Below are 23,452 nucleotides of genomic sequence, written 5' to 3'. Positions count from 1 at the left end.
CCAGAGGAAGCTTTAGGGTGGGGGTTGCAACATTTATGATACTTGTAACTGTGGTCTAGAAGGGAGAGGGGTTTTATGACCTCTAGGGAGTCACCTACACCCACAGTGTTTTAACTGTCATGCACACACATCCACACGCACAGTCACTCATGTGCACACACATAGACACAGACAGAGTTTGCAGCACACCGTAGGGGGGTTTTATGATGGGGTTGTTTCTATAAAGCTGGGTGGAACTAACAAAGGGATGAAGATTTTTGCAGAGGGACACCGGCCTCATCTTCCCTTCTAGAAGTGCATGCTTAAATGAAGAAGAGTAAAGATAAATGAAGATGAATAAAGATGAATAAAGATTTTGTGAAAATGACTACTGAGTCCGGTGCCATCTCTGGATGCTCGAGGAATAAAAAGAACCGGGGTAAAACTGATTTCGCGACACTGAATTCCAGTGTAAGGCTGAGGGTTTATCTGTTTATCTGTTTATCTGTTTATCGGCCTGTTTCCTGTTTGATGTAATCAGAGGACTACCTGCTTGGTGTTTGTAGGCAACTGTCCCAGGTTCATGTTTCATGGTAAAAAAACGTTTCAATGGTATTTCAGTATGATTATAACTGAACTGATTATGACAGGAGACCTACAGTTTAATGTTGTTTAAGCACACATGTTATGAATTTTATAAATCAACAGGATGAAGGAACAAATCAAACTCATTAGAAATATTCTACAAGCTCTCGCATTTCTCAACATTGTTACCTTCAGACTAATGTATGACGATGGAGCTCTTTGTCAGTTTGAGACAAAGTTCCCAGACAGGTCCAGCCCACTGTTCTTACTCTGATTTCACAACAACTATTATGGAATCAAAAACCTCAAAGTGCTGACTGACTGCTAAATACATCTGTAAAATCTGTCATATAATTTCTTTTATTTGCATCGGTGTGAAGAGAACGTCTCTGTATGTAATGAGCCTGTCTGCAGCCAGCAGCCGCCTGTGTACCGTGTGCTGAATCACTCCACCCTGTCTTTCTGTAGGCCTGTTTGTGTGGCAGGTCTCATGTACTGGAGGGTTAGTGCAGCTGGATTTCCACCAGTGACACTGACAACATCTGGCTGGTTCCCCTCCCTGAGACACTTTTTGAGTTTTGCTTTGGGTTCTTGAATCAAACAGCACTGTGTGCAGCATTTCTTCACCCACACACTCATTTACTGCTGATTATACTGACTAGACCCACCATGGTTATCACTCTATCCAATGGCTGTTAATAGCAGTTATCACTCCCAAGTATGGCTCAGATTGGCCCTCCTGTTCTGCAGCTTCACCCCAGCACAGTCTATCCTCCAGTTCCTGGGGCTTCTCCTGAACCTGCTCCTTCACCCATCCCTGTTCCCGGGGTGAGAGCGACCAGGGCCCGGCCTGCACCCGCGCCAGTTCCTCAGGTGGGGACAGCTGTAGGGCTGCAGCTATTGATTATTTTAGTAATGGAGTAATTATTTTTAAAATGTGCTGTTCAAATGAAGCTGGCTTGACTTGAATATTAATACTGAGTTGACAGAATCCACGTGTATTGCATAAAGACACATAAAAAGTAAAGACTTTATATCCATGTATCTGATAACAGGAGTTCTAAACTAAAACTCCTCCAGGTGACGGTGTCACGGCAGCTGCCCTGGAGTAAAACACAAACACAAGATTAGAGCCTGACGTCGGGGCGGTGAGGTGATGTCAGGCACTGCTGCCCAGATTAAAGTCTCCAGGTTCAAGGGTCTTGGTCAGCTGGGGTCTTTCTGTGACATTCATGTGCTCTCCCACGGTCCAATGAGACGGTTGTCAGGTTGTGCCCAAAACATATAGGTGTGTATATGAGAGAGTGTGGTTTCTGTCCTTTCTGACTTGCGACCTGTGCAGGTGGACCCGCCTCTCTCCCTGTGACAGCTGGGACAGACTCCACCCCTGTGACCCTCAGCTGAATAAGCAGTTAACAAAAATGATCCACAGATGATCAGAAATTCCTCCGTTTACAGTTCAGTAGGTAACGTGCTCATCACATCCACTGCTTGTGTTGTTGTTGTAAGTTAGGGTAACTGGAACAGCTGCTCTTTCACAGACTGGACCCCACATCAGCTCCCTACTCCATCCTGTAGTACAAACTGGTGTGACACCAAAGTCTGTTCCATACAAATAATCTGATTCAATACAAACACCAACATAGTGCTGACCTAAAGAACACCAAAAGTCACAGGAACGCTGTGGAAATGTGGGATTTGCAGCAGGACTGATGTGGATTACAAAGTGAAGGCAGACTTATGATGTTTCAACCACTGTAATAATAATAGAATAAGAACACCATCCTTGTAGCTGCTGCGTATGCTAAGGTTTTACAGTGGGGCAAAAAAGTATTTAGTCAGCCACCGATTGTGCAAGTTCCCCCACTTAAAATGATGACAGAGGTCAGTAATTTGCACCAGAGGTACACTTCAACTGTGAGAGACAGAATGTGAAAAAAAAATCCATGAATCCACATGGTAGGATTTGTAAAGAATTTATTCGTAAATCAGGGTGGAAAATAAGTATTTGGTCACCTCAAACAAGGAAAATCTCTGGCTCTCACAGACCTGTAACGTCTTCTGTAAGAAGCTTTTCTGTCCCCCACTCGTTACCTGTATGAATGGCACCTGTTTGAACTCATCATCTGTATAAAAGACACCTGTCCACAGCCTCAAACAGTCAGACTCCAAACTCCGCCATGGCCAAGACCAAAGAGCTTTCGAAGGACACCAGGAAAAGTATTGTAGACCTGCACCAGACTGGGAAGAGTGAATCTACAATAGGCAAGCAGCTTGGTGTGAAAAAATCAACTGTGGGAGCAATCATCAGAAAATGGAAGACATACAAGACCACTGATAATCTCCCTCGATCTGGGGCTCCACGCAAGATCTCATCCCGTGGGGTCAAAATGATCATGAGAACGGTGAGCAAAGATCCCAGAACCACACGGGGGGACCTGGTGAATGACCTGCAGAGAGCTGGGACCAAAGTAACAAAGGTCACCATCAGTAACACACTACAACGGCAGGGAATCAAATCCCGCAGTGCCAGACGTGTTCCGCTGCTGAAGCCAGTGCATGTCCAGGCCCGTCTGAAGTTTGCCAGAGAGCACATGGATGATACAGCAGAGGATTGGGAGAATGTCATGTGGTCAGATGAAACCAAAGTAGAACTTTTTGGTATAAACTCAACTCGTCGTGTTTGGAGGAAGAAGAATACTGAGTTGCATCCCAAGAACACCATACCTACTGTGAAGCATGGGGGTGGAAACATCATGCTATGGGGCTGTTTTTCTGCCAAGGGGACAGGACGACTGATCCGTGTTAAGGACAGAATGAATGGGGCCATGTATCGTGAGATTTTGAGCCAAAACCTCCTTCCATCAGTGAGAACTTTGAAGATGAAACGAGGCTGGGTCTTCCAACATGACAATGATCCAAAACACGCCGCCCGGGCAACAAAGGAGTGGCTCCGTAAGAAGCATTTGAAAGTCCTGGAGTGGCCTAGCCAGTCTCCAGACCTCAACCCCATAGAAAATCTGTGGCGGGAGTTGAAAGTCCGTGTTGCTCGGCGACAGCCCCAAAACATCACTGCTCTCGAGAAGATCTGCATGGAGGAATGGGCCAAAATACCAGCTACTGTGTGTGCAAACCTGGGCCCTGTGCTTCGTACGTCGCTTACTACATCCAAGATCAAATGAAACATCCAAGACCAAACCATCGCGCTAACCGTGAGCGCGCTAATCCGGTTCCCCGAACACACCTGTTGTTGACGATTAGTACAGCTGGATGAAGTAATGTGAGATCACTGGGTGCCGTAAAAGGGGCTACGCATCGATAGCAGAAACAGTGATCGGCAACCCTCTGATTGGTCGGCGAAAATGTCGAAGGAGCGCGCTCGGCTCGGTATTTTTCGGCAGCAGAGCAAGAACTCCTGAGTGAGGGATTTCAGGAGTTTCAGAGTTAAATCAGAAAGCAAGGGAACACTGCAAAGGCTGCAAAAGCAAGGAGAGAGGGCTGGCAGAAAGTTGCTGACAAATTAAACTCGTAAGTAATTTAATAATAATAATAATAATATATTGGATTTATATAGCGCTTTCCAAGGCACCCAAAGCGCTTTACAATGCCACTATTCAGTCACTCTCACATTCACACACTGGTGGAGGCAGCTACAGTTGTAGCCACAGCTGCCCTGGGGCAGACTGACAGAAGCCAGGCTGCCATATCGCACCATCGGCCCCTCTGGCCAACACCAGTAGGCGGTAGGGTAGATCTATCATATGACACTATATTGTCCAATATCATATGGCATTATATTATATTATAATATGTTATATTATATCCCCTTTCACATTAGAGCCACAACAGGACCCACAAGAACATGGGAACAAGTAAAAGTGGAATACAGGAGTATTCTACAGAATGGTAATATTTATCTCTTAGATTGCTTTGCGTCTCTTGGCAAGGTAATACTGGCCTGTAATACTCTGTTAGTTTGTTCATAACAGCAACCAAGAAAAGGGCAGAGGAAAAAAAGACAGGTGGTGGTCCTGCACCCCCTCGTCAACAAGTTGGTTAAGTAAATAATATCCTCACGGGAATATCGATATCTCTCTATGAGCACACTGTCGCGCTGAGCTAAAGGATCCTGTCTGTCCCGCAATATACGCTGAATTCTGAGGACTCTCCTTATCAATCTTGCACCTTCCGCAATGGGTGGCTCGCGTATACGGACAGGACATGGCTGCGACAGACTTCCCAAATCCACCTTCGCTTTTATAGCCGTGGTCTCTCATCTTGATTACACGAAGTAATTTACAATTGCTACTCTGAAATATGAATTACATCTGTAATAATCACATACATGTAATAGAATGTTAATAGTACATTTCCCTTTTTTAGGAAATGACCTGTATGTATCTGTGTGACATCAATAAAAGGATCAAGTGCTGCATTATCTTTAGTTACATTGATGTTATTTATTTATGGTGAAACAGTGGTGGAATATCACTGTTGCTTTCGTATAAATGAAGCGGACATACCTGCGTGGCCGCGATCTAATCCTGTTTACATAAAGTAAACCTGCTCCCGAGCAGGTTTACGCTTACGGCTCTGTTGCTATGACAGCAAGTCCCGGATGAGCTTCGGGGAACCGAACGATCCAGGATCACGCGAAATCGTCAACAATCTAATCCAGCTAACTCACTTAGCGAGGTACGAAGAACAGGCCCCTGGTAAAGACCTATAGTAAACGTTTGACCTCTGTTATTGCCAACAAAGGTTATGTTACAAAGTATTGAGTTGTATTTTTGTTATTGACCAAATACTTATTTTCCACCCTGATTTACCAATAAATTCTTTACAAATCCTACCATGTGGATTCATGGATTTTGTTTTCACATTCTGTCTCTCACAGTTGAAGTGTACCTCTGGTGCAAATTACTGACCTCTGTCATCATTTTAGGTGGGGGAACTTGCACAATCGGTGGCTGACTAAATACTTTTTTGCCCCACTGTATATGGTTTGCTGTTAGCTCTGTGTGGCTAACCAGCTGATTAGTCTGATGCAGATCCATCAAGTGATTCCAAATGAACATTTAATGCAATGGATTCACTTAAAACGCTCAAATAAAATAGAAGAATTCAAAGTTGTCTCTGTTTAGGGTTGAGTAAAATATGAAATCTATAACATTTAATTATTTTTCTTAGTGTACAAAAAACAGACTGATCAGGGGAGGTAATGTGTTTTGTTGTTTTTAATAACATGTACATAATATTGGCAGTTTCATGATACTGAGGGGAGCGACTGTTTCTGTCCAGGGTGGGAGGGGTCAGAAGACATTTTTCGTGTCAGTCTCGGGGTCCTGGAGGTGTCGAGGTGTTGGAGAGAAGGAAGACTGCAGACACCTTCTCAGACAAATGGATGACACGCTGCAGGAGAAAGACTTCACAGTGTCCACGGGGCACTCGTGTAGGATGATGGGGGCTGGTGGGGCTGGTTCCTCCTGCAGTTCCAGCAGCTGCAGTTCCTCTAACAGCCACTTGAAGCTGACTCTGAAGTGAGTCAATATTTACAGTTTTCAGGGTTTGTGTTCAAACTTTAAACCTGAGGCACTGAAACAAACCCAGGTGTGAATCCAGAGAGTCTCATGTGTGGTGTGTGAGTGTAGAGTAGGTCTGGTCCTGGTCCCTGCCGGCTGGATCGAGGCTCTGGTAGGTCGAGTCTTCACGTGTAGAACCTGGAGTACAGTTCTCGTAGTGGACGTCCTGAAACAGAGACAAACTGTCTTCTTCACATAAAAAGAAGAGACTCTGACTTGGTTAAATCATTTGTGCTGGTAAATATTTCCACGTTGCCTTGTTGAACCTCTCAGACAACAGTGTCTCTGTTTGTTGTTGGAGTCTCCGTCTGGGCGGCCATTTTTGTCACCTACCTGTTTGAATTCACCTTCTTGGACTGTAATTTCTGGAACAGTCTACAAACTGAACCATCACACTGTGACTGCTTTATTTCTTTGTTACAGTAGCAGTCTGTCAACAGTGAGAGGAACCAAAGAGAAAGAAAGTCACCTCCATGTTTGTGCCCTCTGAGTTTCCTCTGGTCCTCAACCCTGTGGAACAAACAAAGGATGTTCCTCTGTTAGAGGGACCAATCATTCAAAGTGCACGTGAGGCTGGAGGACAACAGTAAAGCAGGGGTAACAGTTATGCTGTGAAACCTTTAAACGTCATCCAGTTGAATAAATAGCGACTGTTGAGTCGTTGTGTAAAAAGCATTGAAAACTGTTCCAGTGTTTCTTTTTTGTATACTGTGGGATGTGGATGCTACCTCCTGCTGAAATCTGCTGAATTAATAAACTGTATTTCATTGCAGCTCTTTTTTTTAATTGAACATATGTAACTAATGTGAACATTTGAAAATAATTTTTGTGTCTGTGACACATTGTGAATATGCTGGAAACATAACCTCTGTATTTGCTGTGCTTGCACCATGTGAGGATGAAGACTATCAGAACCAGCAGCCCGATGGTGCAGGTGGTTATCAGCCAGTTTTTTGTGGAGAATCTGTCAGGGTCTAAAGTGAGACAATAGAAGGTGAGTCATTAAAAACAATATTAGACTCTGGCCGAGGGTCCTTTACAAAATATGCAGAAACACACACACCGATGACGGTGATGGAGGCCTGGGCGGTAACCTTGTCCACATCCGTGATGACCTCACAGGAATATTCAGCGGTGTCGTGTAATTGGACGTCCGTTACTCTGAGCGTACCGTTGTCAAAGATCATGTACCTACACACAGACGGAGAAGCACATGTGTACAACCCAAATCCAGAAATGTTGATGTTGACTTTGATGGCAACAACACGGAGATGTTAGAACAGACGAAAGAGCGAAAGTGGGAGGAACATGTTGCATCTCATTGGGTTAACTGCCAGCAGGTCGGTAACATGGCTCGGTACAAATAAGAGCTTCTTTGAGAGGCAGAGTTTCTCAGGGATTGTGATTATAAAAACGAAGCATCGGCAGAGCCGTGCCGTTTCACAACAGTGACTGTTGGTGACACCTGAAAGTGCCCGGAAACAAAAAATCAGCAATTTCTCTAAGAGTGACTACTGAGGCTAAAAGTAATTGCACAAACTAACAGATTTTGAAGGATTTAGCTGAATACTTGGATGAAAATAATCTGACGTTTGAACCACACTAAATGCTGCTTCCTCTCTGGAGATGCTCTCCTTCACTTTCCTGCAGCTGCCTTCAGTTGCTGCTTGTTTGTGGCTCGCTCTGTCTCACTTGTCTCACTTTTGGATGTGAAGCTCTGTGCAGTCAGTTTTGACAGAATCTGAGCCGAGTATTTACACAGCAATGTGTTCAGAATGTTCTGAGAATGGACAGAAACATAGCGAGTGTGTGCTTTTGTTTACTTTTTATCGACACTAGACTCTGATAGTTTCCGGTTGCCTTGCCTCCAGACCACCTGGTAACTGCTCAGCCGAGGATCTACAGCGAAACAACAGTCCAGGAGGACGCTGGTACCTCGGAGGGCGCGAACGTCCTGGGGACCCGTCAGGATCACCGTTCGATCTGAAAGTAACAGAGAAGTTACGACAGAGTGTTTTTAGCATCTGCTTACAAAGTTTTTCTGTAAAGGCTGCACTGCTGAGTTGTAATTCAAACTGAAGGTTTATTTTTTGTGGCCAACTTAAAAAACAAAAAACACAAGCACTAATTTTTTTATTAATCCAGGAGAAGGTTGAGGCCAAACAAGTCAGACTCTGACTCTGAAAGTTCGGCAGCATCATGAATGTCTGACTTTAATCAAATCCACCATGTAGCTGAAGGTTTGTGCCCATTTTCAGTGCTGCAATTTTTACATTCATGACAGAACAAAGAGGTGAGTGTACTCACAGGTCAGAGAGGAGTGACGCACTTTCATGATGAGGCTCTGATGGTTTGCTGCTGCCTCTCTTCTTCTTCACTGGAAAGCAGGAACTCACGTCTCTGAAAGAGTCCCTCCTCCAAATACCACAGCTCCTCCACGCTCCTCGCCTCTACATCCATCTGTGCGTCATGTGTGTGAGCTGCTGCTGAATTTAATTTTGTGTACCACCTTATATGTTACACATATTTACACTCCTGTTGACATTTACTGTTAAAAAGAAGAAAAACTGATTTGGGTCTTTAAAGTTCTTATTTTCTTTAAACCTGTGAAATACATTCTCACAGTGCAATCGGACTTTTATTTGCAAACTGCTGCACTGAAGGAACAGTGACGTTTATTTATCTTAAAGATCCGTCGTTCTCTAACTGACACGGCACAGGGATGCTGGTTCTCTCAGCCTTCTTCTTTCAGCTGTTCCCTTTAGAACCTCTGCAGTCCTCCTTCACCACGTCCATGAATCTCCTCTGAGGCCTTCCTCTTCCTCCTGTCAATCGGCTTCATCTTTAACATCCTTTGTCCAATATGTATGTATTTTTTATTTATTTTTCCCTTTATTTTCAGCCATAGTTTGTAACTATTTGTGTGTATTTGTGTTTTTTGGAATGAAATTCTGGCTGTATGTAACCCTCAGCCTCGCCTCCTGATGGTGAGCTGTCCCTCTGATGTACTGCTCACTCACACCGAGGATCTCAACATCTTTGTGCCACCTGTGGAACTGTATATAGTATTATACTGCTAGCAGGCCTCTGTGCAACTGCAGGAGCAAGTAGTTACAAATAAAAAACAGCATTATAGGAAAGAGTGTAGAAGCAGCATTAGAGTCTGGCTGCAAAGGGCAGCACTAACTGCCACTAACACATCTTGATAAGTATAGATAAAAAAAGCTGAACTAGCTAGAGAGCTTAGCGCATCCAGAGACCCCACATGCAGCCACCCACGTGCATAGAAAATGAGGACATGCAGAGAAGGAGAGATGAACTGATGTGTGAGACCATAAAAGGAAAAGATAAGGAGATGTTTTGATAAAAACTGTGTATGAAGGGTACAGGAACACAGAGTACTACATAACAGGAAAAGTAGGCTCTGAACGAGGAACTTTGAAAAAGTATGCATGTGACAGATCGAGGGCCTGCCCTTCAGATCTGCGGGAGGCTTCACGCTGTGAACATCTCCTCTTATACATGGGTAAATAAGGAAGTTCTTGAACTGAGACGCCCGTCTTGAGTCGTGTTTCCGCCGGGTCAGAATCCAAGAATCGGGAGCGACGACAGCTGGTGACACAGCGTCTCCAAACCAAACATCACAGCAGGTCTTTAACTTTCACTCTTGCTGCTCTCCTTCTGTCACAAATCCCTCCTGACACTCATCTCCACCCGCTCCACCCCAAGTATTTAAACTCATCCACATTCACTTTCTTGACTCCTTGAATGTTTCCATCTGTCTCCCTCTCTTTCACACACACGTATTCCATTTTGCTTCCCTGATTATATTTGCTTCACCTGAATCATGAAATCGCAGGACCCCAGAAACATTATGATTTGTATTTATTTGTTGATTGATTTCGTAGCAACAACCATAAATATTAGATCTAGAGGCAGTAGTGTACAGAGGACCCTCCTGTATGAAGTCTTACACACGGCCTGAAAAATCTAAATGTCAAAAATAAAAAGATGAAGAAAAACAAAGCAAACAAAAGCAGACACGTGTGTAGTTGTATCATTTGGTTGTGTAACGAATAAACACCAATATTTGTTTTTACTGTTAAAACAAAAAGGCGACAGGTGTGTGCGGCTCAGCTGTCCGTCAGAGAGGAGAGCTTCAGTTCCTGGCAGAGATCCTCCTGAACATCCTTGTGTGTCTCCTCTCCGCTCCGCATATCCCTGAACACACACACAAACACACACACACACGCACGCACGCACACACGCACACACACACACACAATAAGTTTGTGTTTTTAAACGTGAATCTTTGGGTGTGTCTTGGAAAATTGGGCTGAGGTGGGTGTGGGTACATGTGCAGCTGCTGCAGGGCGGCTTTAACTTGGCTTCTTATCTCGTTGCAGTGCTGCTGCTGGTCCCGCTCCCGATGTTTTCTCAGTTCGTCCAATTTCATCTTTAACCCCTCCTGCCTCTTCTCCACCTCTGCTATGTCCTGAACACACATTTTTAACAACCATGTTAGTTTGTTTGAACCCTCGCTGCTTCTGTTGTCACCATTCTGACTTCCAGCCACATATTATTGTTGTACTTTACTAGAAGAGCTTTGTGTGACTCACAGTCCAAACAGTCCTTGTTTATCTTGCACAGCTCTTAGTTTATCTGCCTAAAACAAGCTGTTATAGCCTTTATCTTCCGTTAAAGCAGCATGCCGGGTCACATGTTCAGTTTGGCACATTTTTACCCCAGATTCTGGATCCTGTTACATCAATGGACAGTATGTACTTACAAATCTAACTAAAAGAAAACACTGATGTACATCAAATGACTGTTTTAGTCTGAGATGAGACGTTGTCCAGGGTTTTATCAAAGGAAAGAATTCTGGCACCCATCGAGAAGGTTTTACCGTCCACCAAAGGACAAGAACCTGGACGGATTGTAACAAGTTTCTGCAAAGTGTATTTACCTGAATTTACTTATCAAACATCCAAAAATAAAAATGACTTCTATGAAGCCAGACAACAGAACCATCGATCGTGGCTCAAGAGTTGGGAGTTCGCCTTGTAATCAGAAGGTTGCCAGTTTGTTTGGACAGTCCCGGTGTTTGTGTCCTTGGGCAAGACACTTCACCCGTTGCCTACTGGTGGTGGTCAGAGGGCCCGGTGGCGCCAGTGTCCGGCAGCCTCGCCTCTGTCAGTGCGCCCCAGGGTGGCTGTGGCTACAATGTAGCTGCCATCACCAGTGTGTGAATGTGTGTGTGAATGTGTGTGTGAATGGGTGGATGACTGGATATGTAAAGCGCTTTGGGGTCCTTAGGGACTAGTAAAGCGCTATATAAATACAGGCCATTTACCATTTTACTATACAGGCCCACCTGTGCAGCAAACAAGACTGGTCACCCAGAGTCACTGTGTGAGGCTTCACTGGTACCTTCATGTATTGTTCTTGAATGATTTTGATTTTCTCCTCTGTTTCGATGTCAAAATTTGGATTCAGGCCTTCCTTCTTCACATCTTGGTCTTTGTCGATCTCCTCAGACAGATACTTCTGCAAAATGTTTTTAAGTTCACCATTTTCCTGAAAAAAAGCACAAATAGTCAAAAGGATTGATGCAACAAGAATCATTTAAAAAAAAGAAAATAAACTGCAACAAACACCTGAGATAAAAAAAATAACAAAGAAGATCAAAACCTATAACAGCAGCAAGAGATTTAGACAATATTACTCCAAATTAAAAGACAGATGTTTAATTCATTTTTTTAAAATGCTGTTTTGATATTAAAGAGGTTCCACAGATAGACAGCGGGCCTCATCCATCATTAAACTCCAGAGCTGAAAAATGAAACCGCCTGAGTATCAAAAGCTGCAGTTCCTCTAATGGCCACTTGAGGCAGACTCAGAAAACAAGTCCGTCCCCAGACTCCACGTTTCTGCCTTTGGTCCTTTTCTCTGGGAGACCATCTCACACTGCTTCAGTAACGATGAGATCCAGGCTCTGGTGAGGCCAGTCCACTACTGATAGTGACCCACTGGGTGATTTCCTCCCCACCTATGTTGTTCCTGCACTGGCCGCGTGTTTGGGTTGATTGCGATGCTAAAAAATAAAACTGTTGCCAATCTATAGTAATATATAGCTCTCTTCACAGCATAAAAACCACAAAGTGCTTCACAGAAATACAAAAAAGCCAATGTTAATAAACGAGTCTTAAGCTGCTTTTTAAAAGAATAAATCCAATCAAGGTAATGATGGCGGGAGAGCATTCCACAGCCTGGGGGCCACCGCTCTAAAAGATCTCAAACACCACTGGCAAAAAAGCAGCTCCATGCCATGACAGAGCCTCCACTGTGTTAGGTGGAGGTCTAGATAGGTGGAGACTGTTGTGCTTCTCTCCGGACCTTCTCTGTACTGAATGACAATGAAGAATCTGCTTTCAGCTTCTCCCTTGTTGCAGGGCCACATCTGACCCTGCCATGTGACTCACCACCAGTGTTGGGAAGGCCTATGCTGTTTTATCTTGTGTTCTTTTTTTAATATAGGGCTGTTTTAATTTTTATGTATTATGTGTTTTATTTATTTTTTATTTATTCTATTGTTTTTAACTTATTTTCTGTACTTTGGTCCTGTGCTGCGTATTTTAAAGTGCTTTATAAATAGAATTGGATGGGAAGTTTGTTTTAAAATGTATTCCACTACAGATTACAGAATACATGCCCCAAAATGTATTTTGTAATGTATTGAATGTAGTATTGGTGTGTGATTTATTACTATTACTGAAGGTTACTCCCCAGGCCAACACCAGCTAGATTTTTAAATCCTAATATAAAATGAGTAACAGTAGCGCTGACATTAGGTAAAGCTGCAGTTTCATTTTATTTTGGTGTATTTATCCGCGACACCTTAAAGGCTCCATGAAAATATTGTCTTACATTAAACTGTCCGTGGCACAAAAAAGGTTGAGGACCGCTGTGACAGAGGACGTGCATCTTCTTTTTGTTTTCATATTGTAATTTATATGTTATTGTGTTGTGGTTTGCAGTATTTTGTGTTGTTTCACTTTAAATTTGTTTAAAAGGAAAAACCTGAAAATTTAAATAGTTAAAAGTTTAAATGTGAATAGTTGTTTTTTGCATTATATAGCTTATTTATTACATTTTATGTGGAGTAAATAAATAAAAGTATATTCACGATGGCCCGTACAAACTCCAAAATACGTACAAATTTGAAAACACAACAGCAGTGTTCCAGGACGCTCGGGCGCAGCGTTTAGCTTTTGTTACCTCGTGGCTACACAAGCCAGGAAGTACCAACGACTGGATTTGGTGTGTGGTAGTAACAGGTAAATGAACATTTTTAATCATTTGAATATGTGTGTATAAATACACAAACAATGCATATTGCTTTCAGTTATGTAATTGAATTTGATCTAGGCAGCTCTGTTTTGGAAGTTCAGTTAACGCTGGCAATGTGTTTTGGAGTTTGTCTCTTGGGGCCACTGCATTTATTTATAAACATATATAAATAAAACCACATTTTTTTAAACTTTAGTAATTCCTTTTGTGCATAATTGTATATTGTTGTTGCTAATAAATAAATTAAAGCAGCAAAACAACCTGAAGAGTCGGTTGGGAGCCGAAGGAGCTGGAATTCACATCACTAGTACAGAGATCTGTATATATGTGAACATTTACACATTACACACTGAAGTTCTGAAAGCCAGTCACACAATCTTGTTCAACAGATCATTGTCTATTACACATTAAAAAAAAGTATACCAGGAAGTTCTTAGCCATGAACGTTTATCCAGATTCAAGCCTGAGCACAATCTGGATGTAAACTGATTGTGTTACTTGTACTTAAGAAAAAATCAAACTAACAGATGTGAATCATCTGGAATCTCGAGGGACCTGGTCTTCTTTTAAACAACATTTCTGTGTGTAAATATTTGTAAAAGTCTTTATTTGATATATAATCTACTAAATTTTCAGTGAGTCAAATGTTTAACTTTCTTAAAGTAGTCGAAGATTGTAAAAACAGCTGTTAGATATCCCCTATTGTGAAGGAGGTCGAATGTTGTGTGAAATCCAAATAAAATACAAATGCATTTCACTGGGACATCTTGCTTTGAATTTGATGGCAGCAACACATCTCAAAAATGTGGAAGGGGGGCAACAAAAGTCGGGGAATGTGAGCAGCAGAGAAAGAAACAGCTGGTGTCTCACCTTTTTCTGTTCCCTGCTGTGGACGAGGGCAGCTGCTCGGCTCCACAGCTTCATTTCTTTAGTCTCCTTTTCACGGAGGGTCACAACGTCTCTCATCTGTTCACACATCAATACAGAACATCTTTAACTGAACTTACAGGTACTTTTCCTCATTACCCTGGGAAAACTTTAAGAATGAAGGCGTTGTGGGGACTACTCTTTTAATCCAGGGTGTGGTTACCTCTTTCACCGACCACATAACATGATGAGTCACCTTCTCTTCAACCTCCATCAGTTCCACCAGCATCTTATGCAGGGTTACGGCTGTAAACGGCTTCGCAGATAGATCCACCTTAAGTATCAGTGGAGTGCATGAACCCAGAGGCAGATTAGAAGCTTTTAGACTGAAAAAATGTAACTGTGATATCTGCTGTATGTATTGTCATGCATTTGCGACGTGTACCTGGAAGGTGGAGATCATGTCAAGAGAGATTTCCTGTGCGTTCCTTTTTTCTGAGCCCAGTGGCTTGATGAAGCTGATCTTTGAAGGGATCAATCGGTCCTCCGTTAAGTGGTAGTTCAACTCAATCAGTTTCTCTGGTATCAGGAACACTCGCTCAGCCACGTCTTCATTGGCTGGTTTGGAGCCGTTTCTATGGAAACGCTCTACCACTTTCTGAATGAGCAATAAACAAAACAAACCAAACACATCCACATAAGCATCCTGTGGCTTTTAAAAACAAAGCAATCTTTACGAAGATTTACGAAGTGATCTGCGTGTTTGTTTCCTGTCATTTACCAGTATGGGCACTTCCTCCATGTGTGAGTTCTCGCTGAGCAGCTGGATATGTTTTTTGAAGTAGACGTGCCGGTAATGGAGGAAGTCGCTCCGGCCTTCGAAGAGCTCGATTAATTCTTTCGGCGACAGCACCCTCCGCACCAGGTCGTCAACGCGAGCACCGCTGAAGTGCATTTCAACCTCAGTGCCCACAGTAAGTGATTTGACCCTCAAAACTGAACGAAAAAGAAACACACCTACTCTCAGCTCACTCGTTCATCACTTCTCTGACATTATCATTTAGAATGAGTCACTATTTTCCTGCTCACTCCAAAGCTGCTGAAGGCTCACACATGGAGCAAGTGACAACGTTCAGTTGCATGTCTGAGCTCCTCGGGAGCTTGCAGCTGACGCCAAAACTCAGTCATAGACTGTGTAAAAGACAGACATCGCCATCATAACATTGCCCACTGGACTACGAAGTCCCGTACTGAGAGCTCGTGATGAACACTGCTGTTTCTGTTTTGGTATTCTGAAAGTGGATGATGAGCAAGGGGGCGGGTATGACCATCAAACTGCATGCTCATTGGCTAACGGCTTGTCAATCACAAGTCATTCTGGAATGAGTAATACCCCCGACTTAGACTGATGGTATAACACATGAAGTCTCTCTTTGTCTGTTTGTCTGCAAACTCCACAATCAGACGCTGAGCAGCTAAAAAGGGCCCATCGGCTCTTATCTATATCACAGATTATGACGCCATCGTGTTACCTAGGATGTTCAGCCTGAGCCGAGCTGTAATGTTAGCTGAGTCAAACTTTCTTAAACTGATGATTTCTAGAATAAAACAGCTGCTGGTGTTTGTCAGATGTATTTTAGGTGCCTTCGGCTGCACTGTATTAAGACCTAACATGAAAAATGTTACTACACAGCGCCTCTGAGGACGGCTGCAGAAAGCCAGCTTACACAGCAGGTGACGTTTTCTTCCATGTCTGAAGCGCTCTGTGGTGATCTTATTGATATTGTCCACCTCCTTCTCCTCCAGGAAGTCGCTCCTGCCTTGATACCACTCCTTCACCGTGGCGACCTCAGTGCCTTCAACGCACACTCACAGGTTACTCATTACAAACAACACAACCATAAATCATCTCACTAACGAACTAAAAATATAAAAGAAGTTGTCTAATTTATTAAAAATATCAAAAACTACATATTTTACAAACCAACTTTAAAAAGATTAGTACACTGAGAAAATCTCAGAAATCTGAGAACGTCTGAGGAGTGCATGAGGAGCGCTGCTGGGAGACGTTCCTGCTGGAGAACTGCACCAAATCGATTGAGAAAGATTTTCCAGAAACTCATGAATTCCCCTTTTTTCCTTGTAAAGAAAAGAAAAGCGTGTTTCTCTGGCACTCACAGCCTCGGTCTTTGTATTTGATCAGTCGTGTGACAACGCCGTATAACCTTTTGGACGTGGCAAACCTCTCCAGCTGGGCTTGTTTGTAGCGGATCACCTTCTTTCCTCCTGGCCAGCGGTTCTTCAGGGCTGAATAATAAAGAAGAGGCAGTATTTGTGCAGGTTTGACAGCATCAGGTGACGTCTGTTTGGGTTCTAGAGGTTAAATCTTGAACTCCTAAAGCTGAAGTAAAACTGGTGAACAATGTACAAGGTAATGTTCGTACAAACAGAGCCTACCTTCTGTTGAGATGGCAATGTAGCTGACCCAGGATCTCGGCATCTCCAAAACGTTGGGCCCGCCCTCCTTCGAGACAAAGAAAGTTCAATTGACATTTATTGTATTCACAGTAAAATCGTGTTTCATTTGCTGGAGCTGGAATTTAAATTTAAATTCACAAAATGACCTGAATCAGTTCGTCTCAGGAAATTAATAGAAATGTACTAAAAAATAAATGAAAAGAAGTGAAATGACAACACAGAGCTGAAAATATCAGCATAACTTTTGCAGCACAGGACGCCAGCGTTTCACTCTGAGAGTCTCGTTTGAGTGTTTAAATTACTAATGTTGAAAGAAGAACTGTTGTTAACAGAGTTGTTGATAGCAGGAAGTAAGTGTGTACTAACTGTTTAAGAGCCTCATCCTTTCATTTGTCATTCAGACAGAGAGGTCAAATATTTCCTTTAAATTTCCTTTAATGAAGTAAAAATGTACGACTGTCTCGGTCGTACATTGTTGTATTTATTGTTAAATCCCAAATGAGGCATTAGGCTCCACCTCCTCTGTCCTGATTGGGTGATCAGTCATCAGAGCGCTCTGTGGAGCGATTCTGACTGCGTGCCGACTCACTGGGTTCTGCAGGCTCACGCTGCTGTGATTGTCTCTGTGGGCTCCTTTTGTTTTGTGATCCTCGTTTTCTCACGTTTATGTGCTCGTTAGGTAGATTATCTTTGTAGATTTGATTTTCTTTGGAGTTAGGTAAGTTCCTTTTTTTTCTATTAGGGATTTAGAAAATAAAAGTTTGTTATATTATAAATGTCAGTCTGAACCAGAGCTTTAAATTAGGAGGGACTTTATGTGAGTCCCTCTTAGCCCGTAGGCTAGCCAGGAGACGTAACATCATGAATCTATTTACAGCTTCTACAGCAGTATTTTGACTTCTTCTGGGGTTGGTATATGTGGTATTTTTTGATGATATTAACTGTGGATCAGATATACTGAAATACAGGTGACCCCTGCTCCATGCTTGTTGCTGCCATTTGTGTATCACAGCCTGGAAGCACATTTTAATGCACCTTGTCCCCAAAGAGCCAGAGATTTTCTTGATTTCTGATTTTCCTTTCAGGACATTAGGGCTTATATGTATGAAAGCTAGAAGAGCTCCAGGCCTGCTGAGGAGAACATACAAATTTCAATCAGCTAAGGTTTTTGCTTTCTGACACCCAGAGAAACACACATGCATTCGGTACCTGCACCAGGTTCCCTTTGCCCATCATTTTAGCCTCTTTTCTCTTCAGGACTTCTTGAATCAGTTGCTTTTTGCTTGATGCTCCAAACAAGACTGGCTCCCACGTTTTCAAATCATCCAGGTCAAACATCATGTCCTACACACGCAGAATATTTCATCAAACCTGCTCCGTTCTGCCTCTGCTATTTTGACTCTAACCGTGCACATGGACTCACAGCACAGCCGTTACTGCAGTCCTGCATGTTCACAAAGTAGTTGAGGTTGTTCCACACACTCTCGATGCCCAGGAAGTTGTCACTGTTGGTGGGGTAGCTGATCCCAGTCAGAGGGTCGACGAAGACGTTCTCCTGGACGTCCCGACAGCCCGACAGCACGAGCACCCAGCAGTGCACCCGCAGGCCTCGCAGCGGGTCGGCCAGCTGCCGATCTTTCTCCTGCTCGCACAGAGAATTCATAGTGATGACACAACATACACCATCATTACTGATCTTCAGTCAGAATATTCAGTGAATTTGTATAACACTTCAAACCAGTCTCACAAAAATCCAACAGAAAACACATGAGATACATCGATGAACATGAAAAACGCAAAGGAGGAAAAATAGCTACAGTTTAAAAGTCAAATTAAATTATGTAAATGCTTTTATATGATCTTACACTTAATTTTAATTAACAGAAAGTAAAAGACAGACAAGCTTATGTTAAAGGCACCCAGGATGAGCTGCTGTTGCAGGGTAAACACCACCTCGTCTTGTAAACAGACGTTCTTACATAGATCCTGTGCATGTGACTCTTAGCCTATAAATGTCATATCTCATGAGAGCCTTTATTGCAGCATAGATGCAGTCGCTCTTGTAGAGAAAAGATCACTTTACCTCTTGTTGTTTTTGTTTTACAAGCAGCGCAGCTTCAGCCTCCTGCTTCTTCTTCTCTTGCTCGGCCAGAAAACGACTCTTGAGCTGCAGCTGCAGCTTCACTGAGTATTTATCATCCTGGTCCTTCTGTTCTGGGGTCACATCCTGCACAGCCTGCACGCAAACACACAACCAAGAAGTCACTTTCACATCTGGCAGTCAACAATCTGATTGTCGACCACATGTGCACGCTGCACGCACTTACCTTGACCTCGGGGTCCAGCAGGGGGCACTGCTGCATGCTCTGATCGAGCAGACACATCTCTTTGACGGCGTAGCCGCTGACGCAGTAGGCATCGTAGTCTTCGCCGAGCAGCAGGCTGCACAGCAGAGTGGCATACTCAAAACACGTGGCTCTCTGACTCTGCAGCACCGAGGTGGGAGAGGAAAGGACCTTCGGCTGCAATGGGAGACACGCACAATCAGACACACACTGAGAGAAGGTGCACGCATGTGTGCATTTATTGATGTGAATATGATTATGTTCTGCAGCCTTGTTTCTTTTGTCATCCACCATCTTGAAAAGCTGAAACATGTTCAGAACAATGACTGTATATAAAAGAAAGAAGAGCGTCTGACAAGTGAAGCTGTGGAAAACATCCTGATTCTCTAAAATCTGCACTTGAGTCTCTCAGAGGCATGACAGTCAGGTGAAGATGTCCAGATGCTGCACAGCAGCAGTGGCTGTTAGCACAGGCTGGGTCACTGTACTCCAAATCTGAGTTGCTGTTTCTTTTCTATCAGCTTAAAGCAGTCTGAACTTTCTCCTCTGGTCTCATCTACAAGGACCGAGGAAGTCTTGACCATGTGTTTGTCTGACATGGAGCTGAGCAGGTGAGAGGCTGCTGGGTGCAGATGAACTTTCTTTGCCTTCGGGCTGAACTCTCTCTTCACCTAAACACTCCTCATCCCTGCAGATGCTGCACCGATCTGTCTGCTAAATGATCTCTGTTAGAGTACAAACAGAACCAAGTCCAGCTCCAGTTTCAGCTTCTCAGAAACACGTTTCTCTGAGTGTGACATCATCAGTTGCTGGTCATGTGAGGTGTCTGCATACAGACATGACAGGATGACGCGCAGTTAATGTGCAGCTAAACACAAGCAGCCTGTCATATTAGAATTACATTATATGCAATAATTATCTGAATGATGAAAATTACGGTTTCACAAATCAGAAACAGCAGAATAAAAGACGTCCTCTCTAACATGTGCTTTAACTCTCAACCACAGAATACAAAAAATATTTGGTTTGCTCCTAAAACTCAAACATTTCTCTGACCAGCTCCACGGGCGGATCCAGAGGGACCAACGACAGGAAGTCGGCCACAAAAGAGGCACAGCCCTGCCAGTCGAACAGTTCACAGTGGATGGTCGGCGTTGGACGAAGAGACGTCGACACAAACTTCTGAATATGAGAAGAGACAGACGGCGATGCAGAAAGTATTTAGGGTGTTTGCAGATGTGAAGGTCCGATGGGATCTGTTCTTCAGAGACAAAAAGGTTGAGTGAGATAAACCTACCTTTACTCCACATTCGTTTACAGGACAGAGCAGCAGCTGTTTGCGGTCAGGACACAAGTGCGAGTACTGACGCTGGAAGTTTTCTGCGATGGCTAACAGTCGAATCTCTTCTGGAGAGTTGCTCCTGTAGGACTTGGGCCTGAAGAAGGAGAACAGGTGAAGACGACCTCAAAGCCACCAGCTTTACCCTACAGTGCTTTACATTGTAGGGTAAAGAGCCTACATTAACCCCTGAACATCTAATGTTTCGTATTTGAGCTTTTGAGACTTCTACATCATTGGTGGGAATTTTTCTCTCAGAAAAATCTTAATAAATTGCAGAATAGATTTCAAACAAAACTAAACCTCTATTTTAAATAAATTAGATTTTTCTGTCAGTTATTTCATGGTTCAGACTTTAAAGGGGTAATCAAGAGAAAAAGAGAAAAGCTAACAATCAGACGACCCTCTGTGAGCAAAGGCTTTGGCGAGAGTGGGAAGGAAAAACTCCCTTTTAACAGGAAGAAACCTCCAGAACTCCCTGACAGTCTTGTCTAGACAACTAGCTCTTTGCTTGTCTTGTATTTTCTTCAGCTGTGTGTGTAGTTTTTGAATGAGTGTAAAGAACTTACAGAAGCTTCTCGGAAGCAGCAACTTGTTGCTCCATCAGGGCTGTGCTCCTCCTGGATTAAGGTTAATTATGTTTATGTGCGCCTGAAGTTTGCACATAAACACACACATGAAAAAAAACATGAGAAAAGCACACCAGCTCCAATGCTGTGGAAGAGTTTACCTCCCCCACTACGCAGCTTAAAACACATCTGCTTAGACAGGCATCTGGGTAACGTTCATGTGTAATATGTTTTATTTGATTTTATACCTTCTTTATATTGTTATACTGCCTGTTTGATATGATTTTACATTCTCACGTGAAGCACTTGTAATAGCATCTTGTCTACTTTTTTTTTTAAAACAATTTTGCCAATTAAAATAATTCAATCAAATTCGATCTTGTTGTCAGTATTTTCTTATTGTTTAAAAAAAGAGGCTAAAAAATCTTCTGTAAAAACAAACTTAAACACAACTTTAAAATGCCAGAGTTCTGCTCTGGAAATGAGTAGTGCGTATTGAGCTGGACAACACCTCATTTACTTTTAAAATGTAAGGAAACTTTGAATACAATAAATAGTTTAGTTTCATGGCGGTGTCCCTGCTGTCTCTGGGCATGTTATCATCACGTGGGTAGAAGCATCTGTTTGTGTGGGACCTTCTGGCCACGCTCTGCAGCTTCGGTGCGATTATATAAAATGTTTTCAATTATTTTTAAGAATAAATGGAAGCCAACAGTTCTTGTAGTCCCCCCGTTATTCATTAATTCCACTTTTCTTTATTTAAAATGTCGTTTTGAGTTTTTATCAGCTCTATATTTTTATTTTTCTGTGTGTTTTTCAAAGATTCAAGATTTAAGTTATTTTTTCTTTGAAATAAAATTCACATCTATTTCCGTTTCAGTTCAGTTTTAGTTCCCTGTGGTAACCATGCCTGCAGTCCCACATACAGAAGTAACCTCGTTTAAAACGTGCTTTTTAATTTCCGGTAACTATCAAACTAAAGTGAGAAACAAACAAACTTTTTGAAAATTGGATAAACTTTTTCTCACCCGGGCTCCGCTAGCTGTTTTTAGCTACTTCACATCCGTGACACTCACTCCTCACTCGTTGTCGTTGCCTCGTGTCCATGGTAACAGCCACACGTCACGACGTGAAGGTAAGCTGCATTCAATTACCCTCGGAGTTAATAGGCTTAGAACAGAACAAAACTTCAGAAGATTTGAAACAGAGATGCCAAATTTATTCTGTTTCCTGGGCCAGTTTGATCTGAACTCAGTATGATAGTCAAGCCACTCCAAAATCCTCCCTTTAATTATATAAAAGTACACTTCGAAGATGAACATGTGTGCCTACAGATGGGGTGCTTGGCCTGGAAAGTGAAGCTATTGCCCTTTGAACCTGCATTGAAAATGTCAAGAAGACCGAGATCCCTCGTCTCAGCTCCAACCAGAGGTGAAGTAAAAGGCCTAAAACTCAGCTTTTGTGGGTGTAATGTACCACAAAGTGACAGAGTTTAATCTATGTGCTTTGGATGATAGATATTCTTGCTATAATTTAATTTATTATCAAATCTTAAATCTAATCAGAACTAACAAAGGGCCTGTGTATGAGGTAAGTGGAGCAGCCAAAAAGACAGAGAAACAGAAACCTTTTGGATTTTATTATGCTGAAAAACCCCAGAATAAGTCATTTTTGAGAAACCAACTTTTGAACTGTGATTGATAAATACTGAAGTTTACATACTGAGTGAAAAGAGACAACAAGAGAAAGCACATTCTTAGAGAAAGTAATCAGAAATGAAAAGTATATGGAAGGATCAAACGGTGCCTGGTTGGGTGTGAGACCAGTTCCACGTCCTCGTCCCCTGGGGTGGAGTTTTGTCAGCACATCACCTGTTCCTAATTTCCGGGCCATTATCTGGAGGGTTCTTAAACCAGCGCTGCCTGCCACCCTCTGCCATCCTGCTACCGTTGGTGGTAACTCGGACTTCCTTGTGTTCGTTATTCATGCTCCCCTGTTTTTGGATTAACGTTTTTCCATCTCCAGTTGTCTCCAGAGCGATCTCCTGTCGCGCTTATCGGTCTACCTGCAGACAAACGATTTCACACTCACCTGCTGCTCAGCCTGCCCTCCTGACCGTCGTGTCAACTGTGGATATATCTCCCCTCTGGACCCCTTGGAACCTGGATCCATCTCACCTGCATACTCCTCCCCTGGACACTCTCACAGCTACCCCTCCTATGCCAGTCGGCCTGCATCTACAGGTAAGGACATACCATCCACAAGTACTACTGAACTCAACCCACTCACTTGTTTCCCAGTCCAGTGATACTTCTCTCCTCTGTTGCAGAAGTTCCTGCCTGTGCTCTCCTTGTGTTT

General features: G+C 43.0%; 2 protein-coding genes across 2 annotated transcripts; both read right to left on the bottom strand.

Annotated features, from left to right (window-relative positions):
• Positions 1 to 5,828: 5,828 nt before the first annotated feature.
• LOC309696342 (neural cell adhesion molecule L1-like) lies at positions 5,829 to 8,513 on the bottom strand. The gene is made up of 6 exons (XM_082517530.1): positions 8,454 to 8,513; positions 7,970 to 8,129; positions 7,210 to 7,337; positions 7,013 to 7,120; positions 6,616 to 6,656; positions 5,829 to 6,312 (listed from the first exon to the last, which is right to left on the bottom strand). Exons 1-6 carry the CDS (start codon positions 8,479 to 8,481, stop codon positions 6,193 to 6,195), a joined length of 585 nt encoding a protein of 194 aa, XP_082373656.1. The 5' UTR covers positions 8,482 to 8,513; the 3' UTR covers positions 5,829 to 6,192.
• Positions 8,514 to 10,525: 2,012 nt separating this feature from the next.
• Positions 10,526 to 22,189, bottom strand: ccdc135 (coiled-coil domain containing 135; the record flags this gene model as incomplete). The annotated part of the gene is given in 18 exon segments (XM_082518633.1): positions 10,526 to 10,584; positions 10,587 to 10,641; positions 11,577 to 11,723; positions 14,367 to 14,462; positions 14,587 to 14,697; positions 14,809 to 15,021; positions 15,145 to 15,359; positions 16,091 to 16,219; positions 16,542 to 16,670; positions 16,821 to 16,887; positions 18,051 to 18,185; positions 18,265 to 18,483; positions 18,925 to 19,077; positions 19,169 to 19,363; positions 20,243 to 20,368; positions 20,484 to 20,622; positions 21,095 to 21,176; positions 22,123 to 22,189. Coding segments are annotated over 17 exon segments (2,223 nt in total). The 5' UTR covers positions 21,130 to 21,176; positions 22,123 to 22,189.
• Positions 22,190 to 23,452: the final 1,263 nt, after the last annotated feature.

The sequence above is a fragment of the Aulonocara stuartgranti genome (genome assembly GCF_965226115.1).
Source record: "Aulonocara stuartgranti genome assembly, chromosome: 20".
NCBI classification, from domain to species: Eukaryota; Metazoa; Chordata; class Actinopteri; order Cichliformes; family Cichlidae; genus Aulonocara; species Aulonocara stuartgranti.
Note: the sequence above shows the minus strand (reverse complement) of the source record. Positions and strands in the feature narration are given on the sequence as shown.